Raw genomic sequence first — 26,179 nt, forward strand, 5'->3', positions numbered from 1 at the left:
CAAACTTGTGTAATTTTCTGAGTGTGATGTACATGGAAGTAATGATTTTCCTTTATCAGTTAACATTACTTTTAAGGGTTCTAGTGCATATTTGTGATGAAGGGTAGGGACAGTATTTAAACACTTTTTTTCCACACTTTTGGGTAGAATGGTAAGTTTTCTTCCTTAGATCTAAATCAGTTGTGCTTTTAATATCTTAACTTGCACTTCAGGAAAATTGAAGAAGGCCTTTAAAGTTTTCAGGTGAAAGGTGCTATGTATGGAAATGTGTTGTGGCTTTAAAACAGCATGGAGAGATAAATGTTGTCTATTCGTTGTTAAAATGTTCACATGCTGTTTATGTTCTGTATTGGCATGTATTTTGTAAAATTGTTACATAGCAAACTAGTCATATTTATTCTTGCATATTAAAATAAACTCATTTTTAATATAAGGTAATGAGGTTCTCCTAGAACAGACCTGTACAGTAATTTCACTGAATATTATATTTAGTATTGGACATGAGCCTAAATATGACTAGTGGGAGCAGAATTACTTTTCCATATATAACAAGGTTTGTTGTAACTGAACCGTTATGTAATTATATATTTCCTTCATTGCCCCTTCCATGTTGGTGCATTTAGAGATAAAAATTGCAGTTCTTTAGATACCTGTTCTGTAATAGATTTTATTATCTTTCCATACTCTTTTCTTTTTCCAAGATTGTAATCTTGTTTTTAACATTTCAGTTAAAATAGACCTTCAACTTGTTGTCTTACGCAGTGAGGAAAGAATGATTTTAAAAATCCATACCCTATCAGAACTTGAATACTGTTTTTTTAAAGTCTTGCTTGCACAGTATTGAAACTGCTTTTGTGTTTTAAATGTCATTCCTGTCAGGTCCAGCAGAAGTAATCTAAAATATAACCTGGGTTTGTTTTCTTATGTGTGAGATAATGAGGTGTCTCTCTTGTGATTAAACATACCACTCAGTCTTGTAACAATTGTAAAGTTTGGTGATTAGATATTGCAGAAAACAGAATATGTTGTCCCAGGTGAGCTGTTACAGCAGCAAGTGTCGGGGAAGATGGTGGGAACAAATTGGTCAAGAGCTGTTTTAGTAGACTGCATGGTGAGGACAGCTGCTCTTGGGAAGTCAAGTTAAGAATGATTAATGTAGCTGTTAGTGTCAGCGATCCAGTCTGTACGAGAAGATTGAGGAAGAAAATTTGGCTGTAAAATTGCCATTTTAAGGTTTAAAGTTTTGTATCTTTGTTTGCATGAGCGTGTGTTACTAAACTATGCAGACAAAAAGGTAAAGAGTCCTATTTACTTATTATTTAAAAATCGTGTCCTATTTTAAAGACTGTGTCACAGTTTTACTGTATAGTCTTGAAAATTCTCTTGGGTTTAGGGGGTAATAATGATATTTGACAAATGTACAGATCTTATTTATTTGTTTTATGATGTTTAAGAGATCTGGTGTTTTGTTTTCTGTTTGTTTGTTTGGTTGTTTTTTTTTATTGATTGAACACCTTCACAACACAATATTGAGTCTGAATAATTAGAACTCCTCTCTAATACTTTTGTATCTCCGTTTTTAACTTGTGCTTGCATGTTTTTTCTCTGACATTGTTACTCCCAATGATCTTGACAACAGTCAGTGAACAATTCCACAAAGTTTAAAAGTTGTCTATAAATGAATTTATAATCTGGTCCTTTCTTCCTTTTTCTTTTAAGTAGTTTGTTCTTTTTTCCTGGCTGGTCTCTTCTTTTTTTTCTTAGTCAGAAGGATAGGATTAGGATTTTTTTGGGAAGGATTAAATATTTTGTCACCTTGTCCTCTGGCTTCAGTTTCCCTCTATAGGAACTCCATGTCCTTATGCTTGCCACAGATAGCAGAGTCTGGCATTTTATCATCAACTGCATTAATTGGAAAGGACGTTAATTTACAAGTGGACATCAACAAGTATTTAAGATTTGTGTAAATTTGCCTTAAATAAAATGTCCAGCACCTTCATAACTGCTGTGATGGTTCTTACCATTGAGAAGCCATATTGTTCCATGTGTGGTTTTTTTTTTTGTTTAATTTGGGTTTTTTTATGGGAGGGGGAGGGTTCTCCTCATGTTAATTTGAAGCCTGTGTTCTGCATTTATAGATGGCTTAGTGGTTTTTATCTGTCTTGATTGTGCTGTTAGCATTAGCTTAATCAGTGCTTTTAGTGGTTTTGTGAGCACAGAAAGTCATCTTAACATGATGCGTTTTCTAAGCTCGTCATGCTCCTTCTGTACCAGATATTTCAGCCATTTTGGTACTAATGGCTGTCTCCATTTTATCAATATGGCCAGCGATATTTGGGACCGCTAAGTTCCGAGTGGTTAACCTCTGTAGGAAGAAAAACCTAATTTGTGAATTGCTCAGTTGCAACTGTCTCCTTCCTGTAGTCTGTTAATGTGAATACGGTTACAAAATTCCTACCCAGCGCTCTGCAGCCATGGAAAATTAAAAAAATAAAAGCTGTTTTCAGGAATGCTTTTGCCTTGGTACAGTGGATTTCTGTGGTTGATTGGTTGGTTTGGGCTTTCTGGTTTGATTTTGTTGGTTTCTGGTTTGTTTTTTAGTTAGGAGCTGGAAATCTGCAGATCTTTGGTGCTCATCCATTCATGTGAACTTAGAAAAAGCAGGTTTCCTCACCAACAGATGATCCTATTTCCTAAAAACCTGGGTATGCCATTCATCCATAGTGTGGAAGAGGCGATGATAGATACTGTTAGAATTCTATTGCTAAAGTTGATTTTATATAGTGCGATGTTTGGTGTCAAGGATAATTAGCTGCTTTGTCAGCAGTTAAGGCTTAAGATTTTGTAAAGACTATTCATGTCTTAATGCCTTAATAGGCTTTTCCTGGCTTTCACTTTTTTTTTTTTCTTTACTGATTCCAATCTGCTGGATGAATGGGAAGATGCTGTCAGCAGGTCTTTACAGCTGCTATTGCTAAGTGGACTATATGAATCTCCACAAGGAGGCAAAGAATTTCTCAATGTAAATATTAACAATTAAGTCCCATCTGGTTGTATCAAGTGTTTTTTATAATTTACATTCTTCTTGATGGTCCCAGGGAATGTTGGGAGAAGAAAGGCTTAAGATCTTTAGTCTGGTAATATCTTCATAACAGCGGTTGCGACAAGGATGTTTTCAATTCCATTTGCACTGAAGTGCTGTGTCACTGTGTTTTGTGTTCTTTTGACATTGTGAATATGATCACTTTGAAGAAATGAAAACGTTGCAGTCAAGAGACTGGAAAAAAGAAAGAGCAGCAAAACTCATGTAGAAATTTGGGATCACTTTGGCAAAGACCAAACCAAGATTACTAATGAGACTGAAATTTACAGCCACATGTAACTTCTTGAATCTCTCTTGTTTTTATCAGTTCAGCACAGCATTTTTTAGAATTTTGCTGTTCATCTATCAAAACCCTATTGGTTAATCTCTCTGAATTTAGTCTTTTTTTGGACTGTGCATACCACGTTAGACTGGAAAAAAAGCTGTGGAGTCACCTTGATTTATGTATTCTGGCATAGCAGAATTATTTTTAAGAGCTTCGTTAACATATGTAAAATCAGTGTGCTTTAATACTAAAAATAGTAAACAATGCAGTTTCAGGTGCTAGAGCAGGCAGTGTGGATATGCAGACAAAATATCCATTGTCTCTGTTTTTTTATGAGAAGAGCATTAGAACGCTTCTTCTAATAGCTTCAGTCCCAGTTCAAAGACAGGGTCTTATCCATTGAGCTGCTCTTTTGAGAATACCTATTCCAACTAAGTTTATTGCTCCTCACCACAAGATAACTCTGGGAAGCAGAGCTGGTATAGAGAGAGCTGAAAAAACTGTACCGAGAGCAGCAGTGTATGGAGCACTAGATTTATTTTCCTCATTTATGAAGGCTAACATGTATCAAAGTTAAAGCTAATGTCTGCTAATCCAGATGATTCTATTAAGTGTATTATCTAAGATTTACATGTTTTCTGTGAAAACACAGACCATCTAAATAAGTTGGGAAAATTAAGACAGCACTGATAGGTAATATTTAAGTTGTATGAACATATTTTAAAGACAGTAATAATCTAGCCCACTTAATTGTCTGTATATTATGATCCTGCCAAGCCACTGACAATTGCAACAATAAGTTATGTTGTGCATTCAAATTTTGTGATTTTTATATTTATTCACTTTAACTGGATGCAGCCCATCTCAAATATGAATTTATTAGGAGAGGAGGACCATATTAATATTTCTTTCCAGTGGTTACTCTCATTATTTGTTATCAAGAAACCTATGCTTCTTATTTTATTGTAACTTTGTAATTATCAATCTCTAATTTTGTTGCTGCTGTGCTTTCTAAACTTAGTATTCTACAAAATTTTGTTAGGATTATTGTTTTGGAGACTGTTTGGAGACACTCAGATCCTGTCTTTCTTGCTTAAAAAGGTGGGCTGACCTGGAGAGAATTGGTCATCCACTGTGAGCAGTGGAGGGCTTTGGGATGCCTGGTGGGGTTATGACCTTCTTTTCCAGTTTTCAAAATACTAGGCAAGGATGCTTTTTGTTGACCATTTTCAAGTTACTATTTTGCTGCCACTTTTTCTTTTCTTTTTTTTTTTTTTTTTTTTAAGTGTATTCTGAAGCTTCTATGTAGGGTATAATAAAATGGGAGGATAGTCTGTATTTCTACATTAACATTTTGGAATGATGCATTCATATGAATGCACAAGGGGAGGAAAACCCTCTAGTATTCATTTGGACCAAGGCAGATTTCTGCCAGTCCCTCAAGCATAAGAATGAGGTGAAACACCAAGCACTTGATGCACAAAGAAGTTGACAGGTGTAGGTTTCAGTGCTCTGGTGTTTTCCTTGGCTTTGTCTAGTACTCCATAATCATAGTAGTCATTGAGCTAAAGCAGTTGGTGTCATTGTGGTGTAAAACAGAAAAATATTTATGAAGAAATAAACCTTTGTCTCTTCCTCTGGCTAACCCTTAGTTTTTGCTAGTTGTTAGAAGGCTTCTCAGAAATGTGAGTACAGAACAATAGATAAGTCAGACCTCAGTTTTCCTAACTTGGAAGGTTGCAGCCATCAGGCTCCTTCTGTTGCCGAGTTCCCTTTAGGGGGCAGTATTATTCCTTCGTTACCCCACATCTAGAAGTAAGCACGGTTGTGCTGCATGGACTTAGAGAATATAGTAATATTTTTAGGTCAATTCATAAAAAAGACTTCACAAAATGTCATTGTAACCATCTGATTACCTACTTCTTAGCTTTACATTTGTGTGTTAAACATGTTTTCTTGCAGAGGAGTGACAGCTACCTTAATCACAAACCAAAAATACTGTCTTACAGGAGTGCTAAACTGACTTTTTCAGGCAATATTACAAGTTTATCTTGAGTCCGTAAATGTTGCATACTTTGAGATTGCAAAAAAATTGTCCAGTGCTATAATTTGATATTTGTGTATTTAATTTTGTACCAGTAAAAGCCCAGGAAAATAGCTATTGAAGGAACAAAGGGTGGGTTAATAATGCTAATAATTTTTTGTGTGCGTAGTTGCCCATTTCTATTTGAGATGAGAAGCAGTTCAGAAAAAAAATGACATTCTTTTTAGTAGCACAAGAGCAAGAAGGAAGGAATGGATACACCTTCATGGATTCAATTCCAAATAAAACTGTAGTGGGGTTTCTTTTATTATTTTGATGAAATGTCAGTATATTTTGAGGGTTTTTAAGTTGGTCAGCAAAGCAGTGTTTTGCTATTATCTCTTGCCAAGAGAAAAGATGACTTGTTTTGTCCTCATTGACAGTTTTTATGCAGAAAGCAGGTGACAGCAATCAATTCCAGTGCCATCTATATCTCCAATTATTTTACAAACCCCAGGAGCTAATTACAGCCCTCAGGCTCTGGCAGTCATCTGACTTCATCATTTGACTTTTCTGGCTGTTGCATACCTCTGAGTAATTGTCTATTTATGGAAAATAAATTAATAGCTGCTATTTCTACATAAAAAAGGAGGCCCTGTGAGTGAGTGTGCAGGTTGAGCAAGTGGGTTGTAGAGAGAAGGGAGAGAGAGAGATTAAGAGAGTGAGAGGCAAAGGGATCAACTGAAAGAATAAAAGGGGTGGGGGAGGATGGCAAGAGACTAAGGGGAAAAGTTAAAATGAAGGGTCTGGAAGGAAGCAGGTTCCCAGAAAATCAAACAGGAGAAGCAAACATCGCAAAAAATAGCAAGATACTGTCACAGACGGAAAAAAAGTGATCAAAATCATGGGATATTGTATTTTAAAATACAATTTTAATTTAAACCTATAAAGATTAAAAAAAGGCGTGTTTTATGCTGGACGGTACATGTATTATAAACACAGAAAAATAAGTGAAGTCTGAGTTTCTTACTGCGCATACCTCTCTGAAAATGCTGTAAACATGGAGGATGCCTGCCTTGGTTTGTTTAAGTGGAGAAAGGATTAGATGTTATCTTTGTTATCTTTATGCAGGTCATATGATTCCAAGAGAAATTAAAACTGTGAATTTTAACATATGATACTGCAGTAATGTGTATGAATAATAAACTAAACATCCTTTGTTCAAAAGATTCTAGAAGTGTTTTGCCTGTGATATTTTTGACACCATGGGTATACAGCAGGTTTTGAATTTGAGTATCAGCAAACTTTGCTCGCAGGTTGTATAGACAAATCTATGCCATTATAAAACCCGTTGTTACTTTGTGGAGTGGTTGGTTTTGGTTTTGTTTGTTTGTTTGTTTGTTTGTTTTTCTCTTTTCCAAAAGTTACCTGCAAAATAACTTTATGAAGGCAGAAGGAGTAATAACCTTTTAAAGATGAAGAGACGAAGCTGGCCTGCGATAGGCCAGAACTTCTAGCAGCCTTAGGTTAATTTCATATGTGTTGTGCACAGAACTTAACTGTGAAAGAGATGAATAAAAACTGTGTGTTAAGTGTATCAGTCTCCGTTTAGAAGAGGTGTTTAGGAAGTCATGGCTTCTAACATAAACTGGAGAGGGAAGTAAAGGAAGCATGGAACCTTAGCAACAAAACAGCAAATGAAACAGGATTTTAAAAAAGACCTATAATTAAGTATGTGGAGCTGGTAGTCTACAAGCACTGAAACAACCGTCAAGCCTTTCTTTCTGTTTCAGAGTTTTGGGAGAGGAAAAAATTATTTTTACGTATACATGCGTAAGTTTACTGCCTTCTACTGAAAACTTGATTCTCTTCAAAACCTTTTTTAAAAAAATAAGTTAGAAAAAAAATACATGCTTGTTAGGGTACCAGCTTATTTGGAATGAGATGACAGACTTCTGAATCTTGTAAAATAAATTATGGCAACCTGATGTAAAATACTTCATATTATTGTACATCATATTCAACAGTCTATCTTCTTCACCTTTCAGATCAGCTGTTCCATGTGTTGGCCATGCACATGCGCCTCTACAGCATAGACTCTGCATACAATCCCTGGAGAAAACTAACCCAGCCAATGCAGGATAAAAATTCAGAGCAAGTATTTTAATTTACCATTTTTTAGCAGTTTTGCCTTGTGAAAGAAACGTCCTTATGGAGAGGCTTTGGGTAACTTTCTGTTGTAATTTAAATTCTCTGTGAGGTGGGCTGATGAGCTTTACATCTAAAAATTGTATGTATATATTTGTAAAATTAATTTTCAAATCTCTACATAAATACAACACGCTCCAATTTTGAGTTCAAGCTTGCAAGCTTAAGCACATGCAAATTTAGTAGCAAAAATGTGCACTGTCATTATCATGCTTGTTATTTTAAACAAATTATTTACTGGAGTTAGCTTTTAAAACATTAACCTTACACATACAGATGTACAAGGATTAATGATATTGTAAATGGAGCCAAGTATCTGTATTCTGCAAGGGCTCATCTCCCGACTTTAAGATCCTTCACTTTTCATATTCCACATTGATTGTGAGAAGAAAGGTTTCTTGTCTAAGATGAGGAGATTGTTTTTGCTCATAAGGGGAAAAAGACTTTTTTTTCCCCTATTGCCACCTTCAGCATCATCTTCATAGTGAAGATCTCCATTTTATTTTGCGGTAATGTTAAAAAACCTGTCTTTTTAGTGCCTATCCAGCTGTATGTGTGTCAGTATGTTTAGAGGAGCCTGAGGGTGGAAAACATCATGGGATTTAGAAAATTCATCTAGGATAGTGATGCCACAGTTCTAATCTGCAGCTTAGGAAAAATCATTAAAACATTCGTGCTTACTTCAATTTTAGTTTTTACCGTTTGTCATCTTGGACCCGAGTGAGTGATTTTGCCCTGACCTGGATTAGAGCAGTGGAATAAGGTTAATAAATTTTGTGTGTGGTTGACTGAGTTATACCAGGCAAAATTAAGATCACATTAATAGGCTGTTGACAGAACGTCTGTGAGACTGATCATGCACCTTTCATTTTGATGTTTGAAGAGCTTGCTGGCTTTGGAAGCAGCTCTTCCTAGCAGAGGGACTGCTTCTGCTGCACATGCGACTTTTTTGCCCTTACCGACTTGATGGAATTCACCATGCATTGGTCATGCCAAGGGTAGACTGCTGCAAGTTAGGTTTCATTTGGCAATATTTTTAATCACTTTGAAATGAATGCCACTGTAGACCATAATGGCTTTTCTTGCAGGAGGTGATGCATTTTGGGAATGCATTCGAGCAGTCCCCTTGTTTTCTGCACTGGTTTTCAAGATACCTTAGTAGATTTGCTGATGTTGGTTTGGCACTAAGTCCTAAATGGTTTAAGAAACTATAACTGACAGATCATCCATTTTGCTATGAAATAGTTTACTGTTGAGATGCACAGATGCAATCAAGTCGGAATTTTGTTTGCTCACTCCTTGGAATATTTTTCCTACCTTAGTCTGCAGGCCCTAGAAAGCTGCAGAGAGGGTAACTTGTGAAATTTGTTTTTAATGTATAAATTAGAGTGCAAGATGGATATCCATGATTGTACTTCAGAAATTTGAATGAGTAGTTTCACTTGAAGATGGCATTCATATGATTGGTGTGTATGATCTAATTGCACACTTCTTAAAGTCACATAGCCTTTTGGCAAATCCAGAATAGCAGATTTTTTCAGGTACAGGAAAGATTGCCTAGAGGAATTAGAAGATGATACACTGCTGTAAACTGAGGAGGATTAAGAGGGTAGTGGAGAAATACTGCAGATTTAAGATGTGGATAGCACTTAGCCATTTTGAAGCTAACCAAGTAATCTTGGATCATCATCCTCATCAGTACATGAGACTAAGTAAAGATTTGTATGGAAAAAAAAAAAAGCCAATGGGAGGAAAAGTTCTATATTATCTGACCACATTACTGTGATTCCAAACAATTTATGATCAGGAAAGTCACAGGAGCAAAATAACTTCAAACCAACATGCTGTATTTTTCTATTTAATTTTTGCTTAAAATAAATTTCAGTTGAAAGATATTTGCCAGAGAAGTTATTTGCATCTTTATTTTAAAAAGTAATTTTCAAAAGTTAAAAATAAAATAATGTGGGATACAAATACCATTGGATTATCTTTTGAGCCTTATCTAAATGTAGATACTTTAATTGTAAATGTTTATGTATTTAAACAAAGCAACCTGGTATAGAGCTCATAATTTTTAGCTTGATTTTCCACAACCCATCTATCATTATTCTTAAATCATACCTTAGGTTTTGTGTGTCTGGGAGATCTGATCAAAGTAGTTTGTAAAGACTTTCACAGAATTGCTCTACTGCACTTCTTAAAGCACCTGGTTTTGCCCAGTGTCATCTTCTACAACTGTACCCAGATTGTTCCGTATTTAAAAATGTCAGTTGAGAGAAAAGATAGGAAGGATCTCATGCAGTCACACCAAGGTAAAGTAGAAATAGGGAAATTTTGAGCAAGAAGGTAACCTATAAAAAAGGTCCTACATAATGTGAACTGTTTGAAGGAAGGAGGAGGAAAGACAAAGCTATGTCTGAATTGTGAATGCTATAGTGGATTCTTTCTTCTATGCAGTTCATGTTGTCAAATTTAATGTACGCTTGGTCCTACAGGCTGTGCTTCAGCAAATCCTTCTTATAGGGGCAGATCTGGTTTCAATGGTGATCAAATAAACAATTATTGTGTTGTAAGTGGGGAATAATAGCTTCTGACAGGGGTCAGAGAAGGAGCAGCTGGAGGCAATAATTACTGAACCCAGATGTGAATTTAATGGACTAGTCTAAATAGCCAGAGTTTCAGGAACAACAAACCTGAAATAAAGGCATATATGTATATATATTTAAATTGAAATCTCTACAGAGATTGGAATTTTTGAATTTGGTAAAGCATTAAGGATCTTTGTGGCAGGAGTGAAACCACATGAAAAACTGAAATGCTCAAAAAAATGGGGTTATTTTTACTGAAGTGTTTTGGTTTTGCTTTGTTCTAAGCTAGATCCCTTTGATGATTGTTTATAGCGTTATACTGGGACAACAAAATGCAGCACAGGGATGAGAATGAGCAACTGTGAAGGGGAACCTGTTAAGTCACTCTCCCATCACAGAAACTGTTGTGAAATTAGAAAAATAAAACTGTTTTATGAAGATCATCCAAGGCAGACAGTAGGATGATGGGATAATGTGGTTTAGTTAAGGTTTGTGCTGGAGGGTGGTATGTACATAAACATGCTGCAACAGGACTACACAATCTATTCAATAAAAACACAAATGCTGCCTGAAACACCAGTATCTCAGACATACGATGTGGAGGTTTTGACACTAATGCCAGCTTCAGGAGTACTTGCTCTTGGCTGTTTCTTCCTTGCCCTATACTGTATCTTGCCATCTTCAGCTGTGCTGATGCAACTTGAGCAGGCTGCATCACAATGTCCAGGAACTAATCCATGTTTTTAAAAAGGCTAATTTGTATAAGTTTGGGAATAAGTGACAAGGGAGCGGTGGGGGCACGGTGGTGAAAGAGAGAATAGAAGGTGCCCAATGTTGGTTGGGTCAGTGACATGCTGTGCTGTGGGAGAAACTGACCTGCTGTAAATTCGGACACAATGAAGAGCAAATACGAAATTGTGATTATATCCTAGAGTTGTAGCCAAAATAAATAGTGGAATTCTACTTTCTTATCATGAACATCAGAAACTGAGCATTACTCTGACCTTTCTGCAGGCTGTGATCTGTGGGCTGTATTTCTCATTCTACAAATACTGAAGGGAATATAAATTTGCCCTAGTTGATTAAGGCTTTGTTTAGCTGTATACATACCCCCATGACTCAGGTTTTCTGTACCTGACAGTTCAAAGAGGTGAAAGGCTCAAAACTTCCACTTCACTTTATTTATTGAATTTCTAACTTTATAATCAGTTTGAGTTAGCATCAAACAAAAATTCTAAGCGTCTCTAGTTAAGAGAGAAGAGGAAGTGGAGCAGATATGTAAGGAAAGGCCGTAAGTGAATGCTGCTCGTTTCAAAGTAGAACAGAATTTTCTATTCCTCTGTAGTCTGTTCCTAAAGAGATTCCCATATAACCTCTGTCAGGATGAGGATGCAGAATAGCAAGGCAGAGTTGCTCAGCTGTCAGCTGATAGACAGCTCTGGTATTGGCACAGAGAAAGGTGCCAATTTACTGGAACTGGAGGAGAGGTCAGTTCCATAGAGAAAGTCAAGCGATGTGTTTTGCATTTTTCATTTTGATACATGTTTATATTGCACTGTGCATTTTATTTCCACCTCCCTCCCCATCGCTTTTTTTAGATGGATACAGCATACAAGTATAATACATTTGAATAATATTGTATTACGTTGATCCAATCGGAAACTTTACTTGCTTTCATTTTATTTAGTGCTTCTGTGGCACAATTTTTTATAAAGTCAGATTTATAGAGCTTTCACATATGCATTGGGGATTAGCAGGATGGGCAATTTCCATAAAACATATTTCTAAATGCATTTTATACATTCAGTTTCAGTGTCATAATGAAGAAGTTGCCGAGCCTCTTTACAAATGACAGAGCAGTTTTTAAGTGCTTCATATGCTGCAATGCTTGATGTAAATGGAAGCAGCTTATCTAAAATCCTGACATTCAGTGTAGCTTTACTTCTCCAATTCAGATGAAATGCATAAATTAAAGGATTCAGTTGGTCTTGCATGTGAAAATGAGTTAGTTTATTTGTGGTGTTGCTAGTCAATTCCAGTGTTCTCTATATATGTTTCCTAATTGTGACAGAACTGCTATCTGACCTAGTTGCTGCATGACTTAAGTGATAGTGGTGGTTGGAGAGAGGTGTTCAACTGAATGTAACCAAAGGGAGCTTTTTTTTGATCTTAATATTATTCCAAATTAATTTTCTTCCCAAATTTATATATAAATTGAAGGTGAGAAGTAATTTAAGAGAGGACTATTTTAAAACTCAGTGTCATAGATCATAAAGTAAAACTAGCAGTTGGTAGAAGTAGAATTAGAGAGGCTTGGTGAGATTAGCGTCTTTGCTTGTATAATTTTGGAAATGAGACTTGGTAGTGTAATACAAATTTTTTGCCCCCTTTATCTTCTTAGAATTCATTGTACTGATTTTTAGAATTTTTTTTTTTTTTTTTTTTTTTTTTTTTGGGATGCTCCCATATATAAATAGTTACATTTATGTATGTTGCAGTGCTTTAAAGCAATCGCTATGAAATGATTGATTATAGCAAAAGGCTTTACGGGTAGTGTTTATTTTGTAGCTGTTAGGGTTCATTAATTCAAAGGACCAGTTAGACCATGTTTTCTGTGTCTTCATTTTATATGTCAAATCAATCAAAGCATTTGTGCTCATTCTAACAATTGAGACCATTGCATACAATGACTGGAAACTTTAGCCATTTAATAATGTGCCTTACTGAGCTGAGAGAGAGGGGAGGCAGAGTAGTTAGAAATGGATAGATGGATAACACACTTAATATGACCAAGCATGTTCTTTTAATCCCTCTTTTATATGTCTGCTTCTGCATGTTAAAATTCATATCACAGATGACTCCTAGCAATGCCTTTTGTAGAGAGAAGTCTTGAGTTTTCTTAAAATCAGTAACTGTATAGGGGTCTCCTTCCAAAAGCAGCGATATGTTTATGTGCCTCAGAGATTATAGTCTGGTTGGATCCCCAGAGCTATTAGAAGGCTCTAAGGATCTTACGCCTGCATCCGCATCCCACTGCATGTGGACAACCTGTCCCAGTGCATGGTCTGCAGGAGCTCAGTTTGTCTGCTGTGTGTGTGATAGATGGCAACAAGGAGAGTGGATGCCTTCATAAAGGGAGGCATCAACTAAGTTAACAGAGAAGCTGGTGCCCCCCAAGTTGGATCAGAGGGAGAAGAGTTTGGTGCTCTTGGAAGAGGCAGTAATTGGATCCAACAATAGTTCACCAGTCGTGCTCTGAGAGGGCAGAGCTGAAACAGAAGAGGGCTTAAATTTCTTGTCTGTGTTTCTTTCCTCAATCCGATTCTGTTTGTACAGGAGCTTGGGCAGTTGCTGCAGGGCTTCAGAAACCTTCGTTTAGGAAATTCTGCAAGGCATTACAGACATTAGAACAACCAAAAGGAGAAGAGCAAAGCTGTGCTTTTAGGGGTAGATCTTAATAAAGAGATGTCTGTTTTCAATACAACTATTGAGCATTTTGTAAATTGTGGTTTACCTGCAGGACAGTTCAGATTGCTGGAAGAAAGCATGATGGTAACCTTGAAACTGTAGCAGTTTCATGCATTCTGATTGTCTGACATTCTCATGTGGTTTTTATGGAGGGCCCAGTGAGGTATCACAAGGCACAGTTGCCTGAAGTAAGGGAAGCTCCAGCCAGGAGAGGGAGAATTGTTTTTCTGCAGCTTCTGGCCAGTGAGAAGAATGAAAAAAGAGGAGGGAAAAAAAAATTACAAAGCCTAAGAAGCAACAGAAAGAAAATGCCCTTCCAGAAGGACAGCATTTCAGTCACGTGGCAGCTGAAAGGAACTCAATAGAATGTGATGCTTTCTTTTGTAACGTTTGTGTCCATTTGTAGGAAGCTGTAGAGGATCCTGTTTTACATGTAAGATTCAGGGTCAATTGTACTGCTTTTATTCTGCTTTTAAGTATAAGATTACAAGGTCAATCAGTGACTCAGAATAGTTCAGAAGTTTGCAGCATCTCTTTATGTGCTTACTTGCTGTCCTTGTAGCCATATGGGACTGACTGTGTGTCAGATGGCATAATCCCACCTGTGATGGCTGTTTGAGTCCTCATTACCTTACATGAAGGGAAGCAATACCTTCCCCAGGGTCTCACTGTTTTCTAATAGGAGCGATCCCAGTAACATTAATTTAAGGATTCGTTGTTGTTACAGCATGAGTGTACATACACTTGTGAAATGCAACAGTTAGAAAACCGATGAAACTATTGTTACTGTGCAGTATATTTTCTTATTTTAGAACATAACTTCTAAAAGTAAAACACTGAATGTTCCTAGAGTCTGTATATAGGAACAGCTAGTTAAGGCAGTTTGGGCAAATTTTAATGTACTTTAACAAGAGTCAGGTATAAAATGGTAGCTTTTTCATGAGTTGTTACAATCCGTTGGTAACATTAAATGGTTTTAAAATTAAGATCAGTTAGGGAATCTGGATTCTGCAAGCTTGATACCAAATGTAGTACTGCTGAAAATGCAAAATAAGATATGAAAGTGAAAAATTAGTTTCACAGAATCACAGATTGTTAGGGGTTGGAAGGGACCTCCAGAGATCATTGAGTCCAACCCCCTTGCCAGAGCAGGACCATCTAGTCTAGGGCAGGTCACACAGGAACCCATCCAGACGGGTCTGAAAAGTCTCCAAGGTAGGAGACTCCACGACCTCCCTGGGGAGCCTGTTCCAGTGCTCTGGAACCCTTACAGTACAGAAGTTCTTCCTCATGTTGAGGTGGAACTTTTTGTGCTCCAGCTTGTGACCCTTGCGCCGTGTCCTATTGCAGGGCATAAGTGAGAAGAGATTGCCCCTTCCTTCCTGACACCCAGCCCTCATATATTTATACACATGAATTAGATCTCCCCTAAGTCTTCTCTTCTCCAGACTAAAAAGCCCCAGGTCTCTCAGCCTCTCCTCATACGGCTGGGGTTCCAGTCCCCCAATCACCCTCGTAGACTCCGCTGGACTCTCTCTCGAGTAGATCTCTGTCCCTCTTGAAATGGGGGGCCCAGAACTGGACACAATACTCCAGGTGAGGTCTCACCAGGGCAGAGTAGAGGAGGAGCAGGACCTCCCTTGTTCTGCTGCATACACTTTTCTTAATGCACCCCAAGATACCGTTGGCCCTCGTGGCCACAAGGGCACACTACTGTCCCATGGACAACTTGTTGTCCACCAGGACTCTAAGGTCCCTCTCCACAGAGCTGCTCTCTAGCAGATTACCTCCTAACCTACTGGTGCATTTTATTACTCCTGCCCAGGTGCAGGACTCAGCACTTAAAGTTTGTAATATCAGAAGTGATTTTCTTTGTTTTTTCTTTCCAGGCTGGTAAGTGAAGAGCTGCCAGAAGTTCCTGTGCTTTACAGAGATGTCTCATCCCTTTTGCTTATCCAGATTTTAACCATGCCTCAACCATTACACAAAGGTATGTTAAAATTGTGTATATTTAGATGATTATGTATATGAGGCTGTATTCATGGTGATTTCCAGGATGGTAAATCATAGCTTGTCTACTCTGTATTTTAAAATAATGCTTCTGCCTTATCTACAGTGGCATTCAACAGAAATTTTTGTTGTGGGTTGGCAGGCTTATCTGTGTCCCCTGTCTTCTCACCTTATCAGTCAGCCTGTTCAGCAAAGATGTAACAGCTGAGTGAAAACTGTTAAGTACTTTTACTGAAGGAAAAGTGTCCTTTGTTTGACCTTCATCTCTTTGCTTAGAGGAGCAGCTCAGTACTTCAAAGTTGTACTGAGTGCCTAAGGGTGAAAAATTGTAATTTAGTTTTAGAGCTTAAATTGCAGCAGTCTTACATAATAGGAGGCCATATATGAAGATAATTGCTGTAATGCAGCAGCTTCAACAGAGACAGCATATAGCATAAATTGGAATAAATATTGAATAGATATTTAAGAACTCGATTTTTCATTAATAAATCAACTTTTAAAACCTAATATTTTTTTTTTTTTATATATGGGACAGCTGAACCTGGTCCATCTTGCTAATAGACAGTGTAAGCTCTGGAAGACGGCTTAGTTCAGACTCCGGTCCCTGGCTCGACTATTTATAGCTATACTTTTATTTTAAAATGAGGACAAACAAACAAAAAAAAAGTATCTTTTTACTACTTCTCTGACAATCAACAGAGCATTTATGAAAGTATATCTTATTGTACGAAAGAAAATACTTAATTAATAGTAAGGCATCTTGTGGAGAACTCTGTAAAATACCACATATCAGTAGCACGTTTTGCTCTTTGGTTTAGTGTACATTGCAGCTGAAAGAGGAATGGCAAGTGGCAGGAAGATGATGAATGCAACCACTTCATACCTACAAAGCATTAAATTGGAAATAAATTGCCACTTATCTTTCTAATTTTTGTTTCATCAAAATGGTTAGGCAGAATAAAAAGAAAGTCATTATTTATTTTGTATTGAGGTGTAGAATGCAGTTCAGAAAAATAAGAAATTTTTTTAGAACTTCTGTAATGGGTGTGTAGGTCACAGAGTTGAAGTCGATATCATTCATTCTTGTAGAGACGTGAGGCGTGAAAAGGTAAAATGGCTTCTGTAGGGTCACGTGGCAGGTCATCAATAGGGGTGAACAAAGTCTACATTTGACTCTACTGCTTCCTGAGCTTTCTCTGCTACTTTGGTGTTACTGTGGGGTCCGTGAGCTGTGAACTTGGCGTGACATCAGTATGCAGACAAAAGCTGATGGCTGTTTCTACAGACAGGTATTTCCAGTATATTCCTTGAACAATAGACTTAACTGTACTGCAGGAGAGGTGGTGTTGCAGTCTGGTGCAGAGTGCCATGGTAATGGTGTTAGAACTCTAATAATGAAGGAAGAATCAGTAGGTTTTAGAATCCATAAAATATTTTCTTCTTTTAGCATGGACGCCTTCCTGTAATGGTACGGGTTTTGCAGTATCATTTATTAGGTATGTTGATGTAGTCAAAGAAACCATGTTTGTATCCATAAAGGTAATGAAAACTGTTCATCAAGTATTAAATCATCTTCATATTCATAGTCAAAATCCTTTTTGTTTGCACAGTGTTTTTTAAAACCACTGAGTGCTCTGTAAGGAGGATCCAAACTTCCATCTCTTGCCTTTCAGATACAGCACTGAGTTGGATTAACTACCCCAGTAACTGCTGGATGGATGTTGGTGTCTTTTTTTTCAATCCAACATCAATTAAAGCAATAAAAAGGCCAATACTGTTGCAAAGTATTTAAGAACTGGGGTCTGGGTGAGCTGGTTTTGAGGGTTTAGCCCAACCTCTGTGGACTGTGGGAAAAGTTTTCTTCTCTGGTGTGTAACACCTACATTCAGACCCTTTTTTTTTTTTTTTTTTTTTCAAGTCTGATAAGGCTAAGATGCTGAAGAACCTGACCTGGATGTTCTGACACATTCTTTTTCTATAAAATTTCTATGACATGCAACAAAAACACAGCAAGCAGTAGTCAGGTGGACACCAGCACTTTTCTTTAATGATTTCTTGGCTAAACACAGAATGAATGTAATCAACTGGAATAGTATCCAGTTTCAGTTTGGAAGCTGAAATACTTATCTGTATCCTGGAACTTCCAGTATACCTTTCATGGATTAGCTGAAGTTCAGTGTTCTTTGTTCTGAAGTTATTTTTTCAGATAACTGTTTAGGCTTAAGATCAAAAAGGATATTTTCAAAGGTTATTTATATAAACATGTGCTTCTGAATGTTGCGTGAAGGGAAGGGGGTAGGTGTGGGTAAGGGAGAGACAAATCTGGTAAGAGACAAATCCCCTTGCTTTCTAGCTGGTCCTCAGATATTAGAGGGGCTGGGGGCGGCTGAACCTGTCTCTTAACAGGTTCCAATGAGAGCTGTGACTACAGGTCTGACGCCAGATGCTGGAGCAGCCTGTGGCTGTAGGTACAGCTGCATTCAACAGAAGCCGTTGGCTGCAAACCTTCCCAAAGGCGTCCCTGCTGGGGAGGGTGAGGAGAACAAACCCGTCCGTCTGTCCCTGCAGCTTGGTGCTGAATTCTCCTCCCACGGACTGGGTCCAAAAAGGGGTGACATTTACACCTTTTTTTTTTTACTGATCTGTAAAGTGTGGGGATGGGGCTGTGGGCAGACGACTGTTCCATGTAATCGGCACAAAACTCCCTTATCTGCACCTGCATCTGCAGGGAGTAGACAACTGCCATGGTGAGACAGGTGAGGAAATGGGGCAAGCAGCCTCCGCTGCATTCCACATTCCTTATCCCAGGGTCCAGTACACAGACCACTGAATCTTCACCGAGACTGCCCTGGCACCAGTTCTTTGTTGGCAGTGTCCAGCTTTGCGATTTGTCCTTGTTTTGCACTCCAGCATCTGACACCGAATTCACTAAAAAGGTCCTAGGTCCTTAATTTTGCATTTTGTTCACTTGGATTCTTTCTGCAGTCATGCCTGCCAGCATATATCATCTCATTTGATGCTGAAATCGTAGATGCCTGTTCTTAGTAATACACTTGCTCATTTGCACATTTTTTGCACTGATGTTAGAGTTCTAGGGATGTTTCCTGTATAAACTTTATTTTTAAGGATGTTTGTTTAGTGTATATAATGGGATGGGATGATGTGAAGTAAATTGATTCCAAGAAGTTTTGTTTTAAAAAGTTTTAAAAATAGGAGCGTAAAATAATTTCTCAATATTATTCATACATAAGTGCAAAAATTAGGCATTAACTTCCTTTTTCATTATAATGGGCTAGCCATAATAATATAACTTCTAGACTGTCAGAATATCAGATCAGGTTTTTTTATGTACAAACACAGAAGTCCTAACTGCATTTTAGTGCAGAACATTGCATAGTATATCATCTGCAACAGATGGGACTGACAGCATTTGCATAGTTTACTCCACAGCATATGAATATACTAGCAATCTTTAGAATTATTGAATGAAAAAGATGTAGCAAAATCATGGCCTCCACCGGGGGGGCAGCAGGAGACCACCACGCAGCCTCGACGAGTGCATTGTGGAAAGGCAAATAAAAGCATTCTGCAGTAGAGGGTAACAGCTCTAGCACTGTGGTACCTACAGCTGTCAATTATTTTTGCATTTTACAAATAAGAGACAACACATAGTAATGAAATGATAATTGATCCTGTGACTGGTGTTTTCAGTATGTCTCCCATGGGACGTTTTTGTGGCTATAAAGTACTTGTTTTCAAAGCCTGGGTGCTCATTACACAGCATGCTGCCTCTGAATTGCTCCTGTTATATTTTCCTAAAAAAAAAAAAAAAAAGTTTTGTGCAGAAGTCAGGACTTCTTAAGGGTGACCCAGATGTGACAGTGTGTATTTTTTTTGTCCAATTCTGGATTCTTCAAAAATGTAATACATAGTAATTTGAGTTACATACATATAAACAAATAGAAGAGAATTAATTTATGTTAAAAAACATAATATATGCTAGATATGCTATTTCTGTTGAATTGAACAATTAGTATTAAGGTGGGGATAAGGTCAAGGAGTAATTATATTAAAAAAAAAAATCAACAACCACATAGTAAAAAATGTAGTAGTTCTAGAGAGTGACAAGACACACAGTGTTGAGCACTGTGTAATCACCTCAGCAGAACAGAGTGAAAACTAGAAGAAATGGGATATGGCAGGTGGGTGAATGTTGGCCAGCAGGCTAGTTTTGCTGCTCTAAGTGCAGTGTTTTTCATTCATGCTTTCACAGTGTAAAATTCATCTCTATTGCTTTTAACTGCTATTGAGGGAGCTAGAGCTCAGTACTTGAGTTCAGTTCTAGCTATAGCTATAGACTACAGCTATAGCTATAGCTACAGCTATAGACTAGCTCAGACTGAAGAGGCAGTTTTTACAGTCCTGAGTGTATGTGGTTTCATCTTGTTGATCTTCATTGCAGAAAATTTAGTTAAAGCTTGCTTTCTAAAATTCCTCAGTAGGAGGATTGTGAAGAAAATGGGTGTTTAAGCAGAGGAAAAAAGGAAGGTCTACATATCTAATAGGATCTGGTGAATTGTCCATCTGAGGAGATGTGGAGAAGAAAAATCATTATAATGCTACCTGCTCTAGAATGGCGTGGATGAAGTATAGCAGTGTTTATTGTCAGGTTTAATATAAGCTCCATAGGAAGATAATACGGACAAAAAAAGTACATTTTTAATTGCATAGCTACAAATGATAATTTAGATGCTTAAATTATGCTTATTGTATAGTCTCAGTGACATTTGAAAAGTTTAAAAATCCAAGTCTGCATTGGTTTGTAAACATTTGTTACATAAAAAAGCAATTGTTATTTCACAAATTTAATTATGGCTGTTTGTTTTAGAACCCAGTTGTGGGGTTTGATATTAGATACAGAAGGGAGGAGGGAGTTCCATCTCCCTTATCTGCTTTTAATTCTCACATACAAGCTTCTTTAAATCCTTTGGGAAGAAAGAATGAATTTTAACACATTTTTGTGATGTGCTTTTGTAAATTAAATTGTTTTGCTTGACTTCAAAGCCTGAGAGGACTTTTTAAAACTGTCATTTTTGTATACATTGTTTTAGATACAGCTTATAGTTATGTTTGTGCTTAAAGAATGGTGTGATGATAGAAACTCCTTTGATGTGCCTAGAATTTAAAAATCCAATTACTAGAGATGGGAAATATGACCTAAAGTAGAAAAAAAGATTGCTACTGTATCTTTATTTCAGAGAACGATCACTTTCACCATTTTTCTTCCTCAAATTTTAGGAAGTGGTCTTTCATCTCTGTTGGTAGTTTCTCCCAAAAGATATCAGGGCCTTTCCGCTGCAACCTATATGTAGGAGATTATAATAATAATACAACATTATTATCCTTTAAATATTACTAAAAATTGAAACAATAAAGGTCTTTGACAAGAAGGTCTGTTCTAAAATGACAGCCTGACTTTTGTTATTCTATATTAATTTGAGGTCAAATAAATAGGTACTCACTAAAGAGTGGTTTAGCATCAAGACTTGTATGGCTGGACCCATATCTGGAAATGAAGGGACAGAAATTGAAGTATGCTGAATGTCCTTCTTGCAGTGATTTCTGTAGGAACTTTTCCAGGATTTGTATGAATGTAACTGGTGGCTTAATCATTGCCAGAAGAGATGGTAGGATATGTATTTGCTTGAATCTACAGCACCCAATTAATTCTATCTATCAGTAATCAGTAGCTTAACTTGATGTAACGTTTGGACAAAATAGAATTTTGTAATATCACCAGGTCCCTAGGAGGAAGTCACTGCTGATTAGGATTAAGTTGAACATTTGGAGCCATAGAAAATTACTTTCCCTGTACTTATTCTTTTCAGTACAGCTGCCAAGTCATTTCTGAAAGCTAGTAAATATAGTTGTTTTGTATGTTCTGGGGTTTGTACTTCTTGTATGGCACTTGCTTTTCGTTTAAGAAGCAACGTTTCCGTAGAGACTCTGTAGTCAGTATATTTGTTAAAAATATCAAGTGTTTAAAAATGGCTTTCTTTGTTTTACAGAACACTTCACCTGCATTATAAAAGTGCTGTTCACTTTACTGTATACTCAAGCCTTGGCAGCACTTTCTGTTAAATGCAGTCCTGAAGGTAGGATGGCATGGAAAGAGTCAGGAGCTCTCAAAAAGGTTGGTTTATTTATTGAAACATTTACGAAATCTTGCTTATGTATTTCTGGTAGGAATGGAACAGATACTTTTGCTTTGCATATAATAATTTGCTTCTCCTTCACAAAAAAAAAAAAATCAGTCTTTTGTTTCTGCATGTGCATTTTTTGCAGGTTTTAGTATGTGATGATGCTTAAGCTTCATGCTCATTATCTAGTTCCAGAACTGAGTTTCAGATTTGAGGCTATATCACCATAGTTTCAGTCCTGATGATATCAGTAAATGCAGCTTTCCTTCCTGTGAAATTGAAGCCATCCTAGATAGACCATGGGTTGATCTGATGCACTTCTTTACAGGAAAAGCAGGCAAGCGTGTTGATGGGGAGGGAGGAAACTTTCTTTTATTTGTTCATGCTGTTTGTGGCTAGTCATATAAATTTCTTTCAATATGTGGTTAGAGTGCTTATGTGATGAAGAGGCAGAGAAGGAAATTCGTAGACTAGGATGGTAGATATTTCACTACCTTTTCCTTGTGTTCTGATAGTACTCATAAGTAAAGTGAAGGCACATCTTCCTATTTCAGTTTAGCTGATTGAATGCTAGTTCCCACCGAAAGCTGAGAGTTCCCTGCACTGGCATTCATTTAATCCTTCAGTTAGTTTTCTTCTCCAAGGACTGATTCCCCAGAAGGTCAGAAGAGTGTCGATGCCAGACCAAAGGAAAGGGTAGAAGTGTTTGGGCCAGGAGAGGAAATGGGTGGAAGAATAACTCTTTAAACAACAGCTGGGCCTTAGATTATGTTGGCCGTAAAATGAAATGTGCACTGGGAAACATGACCTGCTTTTCACATACAAGTTAGATTTGTCATACTGGTCAGTCACAGCTCCAAGGTACTAAGGGCAAATTATCTGCTGGCCAAACTGCTACTATGTGGGATTTTTTTTCTGGACTTAGCATTAAGTATTTGATATTGCTGGGCAGTACTGCATTTTGTTAGCTCCTTCTCCACTCTGTTCTTCCGATACATTTTTCATTTTCCTAGAATTTCAAGAACATTTGCTTGAGACTGTTTTTGATGAGGGTTTGTTTTCTTTTTTTCTGTTCACCTAAGTGATTCCCAAGTGATAGATAATTTTACAGTTCGATGGTTGTGGTAGAAAGCCTATAAATAGATCAAAGTGTTACTAGCTTACATTCTTTCATAGTCTGTATGATAAAAATGGACTGCCTTTTTCCCAGTAGCAGAGGTTGGAGTTTATCTGAATATATATTTACAATCTGTAATTTTCTGTCTACAGTAAGAGATTTTATTGTAGGAAAATAGACTTAGGGCATGTGGTAGGTGAGCTTGCCACCTATTAATACTAAGATGTTTTCTTATAGAAGTATGTGAAAGCATTTGCTTCACAGAAAGCACTTTGTACTTGAGGCTTGCAAATTATGATAATGGCTCAGAAAATGGATTTATCAAGTAGCTGTCTCTCTTGATCTTAAAGACAGTCCATTTTAGCAGACCTTTCACTAGTGTGATTTCATTTTGATGGATGATAAAGGCTGAGTGGGAAATAGGAGCACACAAAACAATATGTTACTGTGAATGGATGTTATGATGTAGTGTAATTCAAATAACACAACAGATTAATTTCTGTCAGTTTGAGAATTTTGACTTTTCTTCTGTGAGAAGGCCGTTGAAGGCTTACAGTTTGTAAAGTGGGGAGAGTAAAAGAGGTAGGAGATAGATATGAACATTGCATATCTGCTGTACTGGCAGCATCTCTCACTCTCCCTTGAAAATATCCTTCTCTTTCCTCCTGTCTGTCTCATGTAGATGGTCTGCATACAGAGGTCCACATTCTGACAGCAGCTTGGCTGTACATGCTTAGGGTGATCTCTGCATGATCCTCAGGAACTCCTACACTTCCTGCTTGGCTTCCATTCCACCCCAGTGATAATCTGCACTAAGTGTAGAAGCTTTACAAAAGTCCAATTTGCAAGTTTGCCCTTCCACAGGTGTCTTTCCCGTTTTCTCCTCTACCTCCAGAATTTTGCTGCCTAGACTCTGTGTGCGCAGGAATCCTTTAAGCACTCCCCTTGAATGTCCCTAATCCTCAGATTAACTCTTTGCATGTCAAAAGGGAAGATGGTTTTTAGTATAAGAATCCAAGTTCTTCCTTTAAAGTTTCTTGAAGCCCAAATGCTTTAAAATATAAGGTTCGGGTTGGCTTTTTCTTATGTGCTGATAATATTGATATTTTGAACCCAGGATGACTACAGAGATCACACCTTACTTCATTTTCATCTGTGGATAATGCCAAGTGAATCTATTTCAGTTTGGTAATCCAGGCATTAAACATGAGCTGAAGTCTCTCCCTCTATATTCATGCCAAATGATGAAACAACATTAAAGAGTTTTATTTCTCAGCAGGGCTGAGAAGTGGATATGCTACTTCTGATTCCGAAATTTACTTTCATTATCTTTGCAAGATGCCTTATGGTGTCATAAGAAGCACGCTATAAATTCCTGCAGAATTATTCCAGAAATAATGTAGATAAAAGGTTTGTCCTCACTGCTGGTTTAAATATGTGTTGCCTTCTGGTTCTTAGATTGTGAGCATAAACAGCAAGTGTGCCTTCTGGATGCTTGAAGGTGAAGACTCCATGTGAAATTAACAATTATAATTGATGTCAAAATGCACTAAAGAAACCAAGTGATGAATTGTATACATAAGTATGTGGAGTCTTTAGATACTTAATCTCACCTAGTTGACTGGATTTTTTTTGAAGAATCCCAGTAGCGTTCTACTCCTTCATAGTTTGTTACTTTGATAATAAACTAACAGAGCTAAAACTTCACATCCAATCATGTTTTTCCTGTGTAGAATTTATTATGACTTAGAAGAAAAATATTTGTGAGAATACTGCTTTCTATTTCTGATGGCTTTCTGTAGTCATTGCTTTTAAATGTAAAAGCTATGGCACAAAGTTAAGTGCCTGTTTATTCTCTCCACTAAATATTTTTCTGTCTGTAAGATACTGTTCATTCCAAATGCAACTTTTCATTTTCTGGTAGACTTATCTCAACTTATACTACATAGCAAATGTTTTGTAAATCATTCTGGTTGGTAAATTTTAGGAAATTTTTTTTTTTTTAATTAGTTGTATTAGACTCCAAATTCTATCAAAACACAATGTATATCCATAAAGTGATTTTCCTCATTTTAAACTAAGGATTTTTAAACTCACAGCAAAACCATGGGAAATGTAATATTATAAAAGCGTTTTCATCTAACACTCAATTTAGAACATGTGAATAGCTGCTTCAATTATATATTTCACTCTGTGAGCTAAATGCAGTCCCTCTCTGGAGAATTATTTTCTTTATTTGTTGTTCTTTTAAAAAATGTGTATCTTTGTAGGTCAAAATTCATGTGTTGATCAAAAGGAAATGTACTTCATTGCTGTTACTTTCACAGGAACTTTTTTCATGACCAGTGCATTTCGGACTTCTTCTTATTTGCAGAATACATGCAGTGGAGAAAAATCTTGGGAAGTATTGCTGAGTCACGTGATTAGTGAGCTGTCTAAGGGGAAGATATATGAAGAAGGGGAGACTGAAGAATTAACAGTGGTATTGGCAAATCTCTTGAGAATTTATCCAGCATGTCCCCTTTCTATCTCTTATTTAAGTATTTCAGCGTTGTTGTTACAATTATTTTTCTCTCATCTTGCTAAAAACTGCAGTACACTTTATTTTCCAGATCAAAGTACATCTCTTTGGGACAGTTTTCCCATGTGAATCTTTCTTTTACTTCTATCAAATGTGGCTAGTGCCATGTTGAGAAAGTTATTTACAAATACTTCCTATAATTTTGAGGTTTAATCATATGTATGAAAGACCTTTCAGAAGCTTGAAAAACTGAATATTTAAGTAGAAAAAAGCATGTATCAAGGGGGGGAAAAAAACCTACAGAGTTATTTCAGATTATTAGTGAAATGCTGCTCTTCAAAATGTGTTTGATGCAGTGGTTTATATAGTAAGCTTAAAAACCTTTTTGTTCAAATTGGAGTTTCTTACATGGGAGATAATAACTCTGCATCAGATAACTTAATAATTGCTTTCTTCCCCGTAGGTAAATCCTGATTCTGCAGAGCACTACCTGCAGCAGTTCTGCCTGCCTTTCCTCAGGATCACAAGCCTTCTTCAACACCATCTTTTTGGAGGGGATTTACCTAGTTGCCAGGTACAGGTTGAGAAGGGTTCACTCAAATGTTTCAGTTTAAAACCTTGAGATCAAAAATAAGATTTTTTCACTTGAAGAATAGGTATGAGGTTCTTCAGGAGG

At 37.1% G+C, this 26,179-nt stretch overlaps 1 protein-coding gene across 1 annotated transcript in view; it reads left to right on the forward strand.

Annotated features, from left to right (window-relative positions):
• The window catches only part of LOC103769504 (E3 ubiquitin-protein ligase UBR3-like), a gene marked incomplete at both ends in the record, with an annotated part of 40,878 nt that extends 14,801 nt beyond the window's left edge, over nucleotides 1-26,077 (forward strand). The window contains 6 exons of the mRNA XM_008936704.1: nucleotides 7,440-7,549; nucleotides 8,950-8,957; nucleotides 15,554-15,645; nucleotides 21,734-21,858; nucleotides 25,357-25,464; nucleotides 25,967-26,077. Of these exons, the coding sequence (XP_008934952.1) occupies nucleotides 7,440-7,549; nucleotides 8,950-8,957; nucleotides 15,554-15,645; nucleotides 21,734-21,858; nucleotides 25,357-25,464; nucleotides 25,967-26,077 (554 nt within the window). The remainder of the gene's footprint in view (nucleotides 1-7,439; nucleotides 7,550-8,949; nucleotides 8,958-15,553; nucleotides 15,646-21,733; nucleotides 21,859-25,356; nucleotides 25,465-25,966) is intronic.
• Between the last annotated feature and the right edge of the window lie 102 nt (nucleotides 26,078-26,179).

Source organism: Merops nubicus, unplaced genomic scaffold (assembly GCF_000691845.1).
Source record: "Merops nubicus isolate BGI_N331 unplaced genomic scaffold, ASM69184v1 scaffold33623, whole genome shotgun sequence".
Classification (NCBI taxonomy): domain Eukaryota; kingdom Metazoa; phylum Chordata; class Aves; order Coraciiformes; family Meropidae; genus Merops; species Merops nubicus.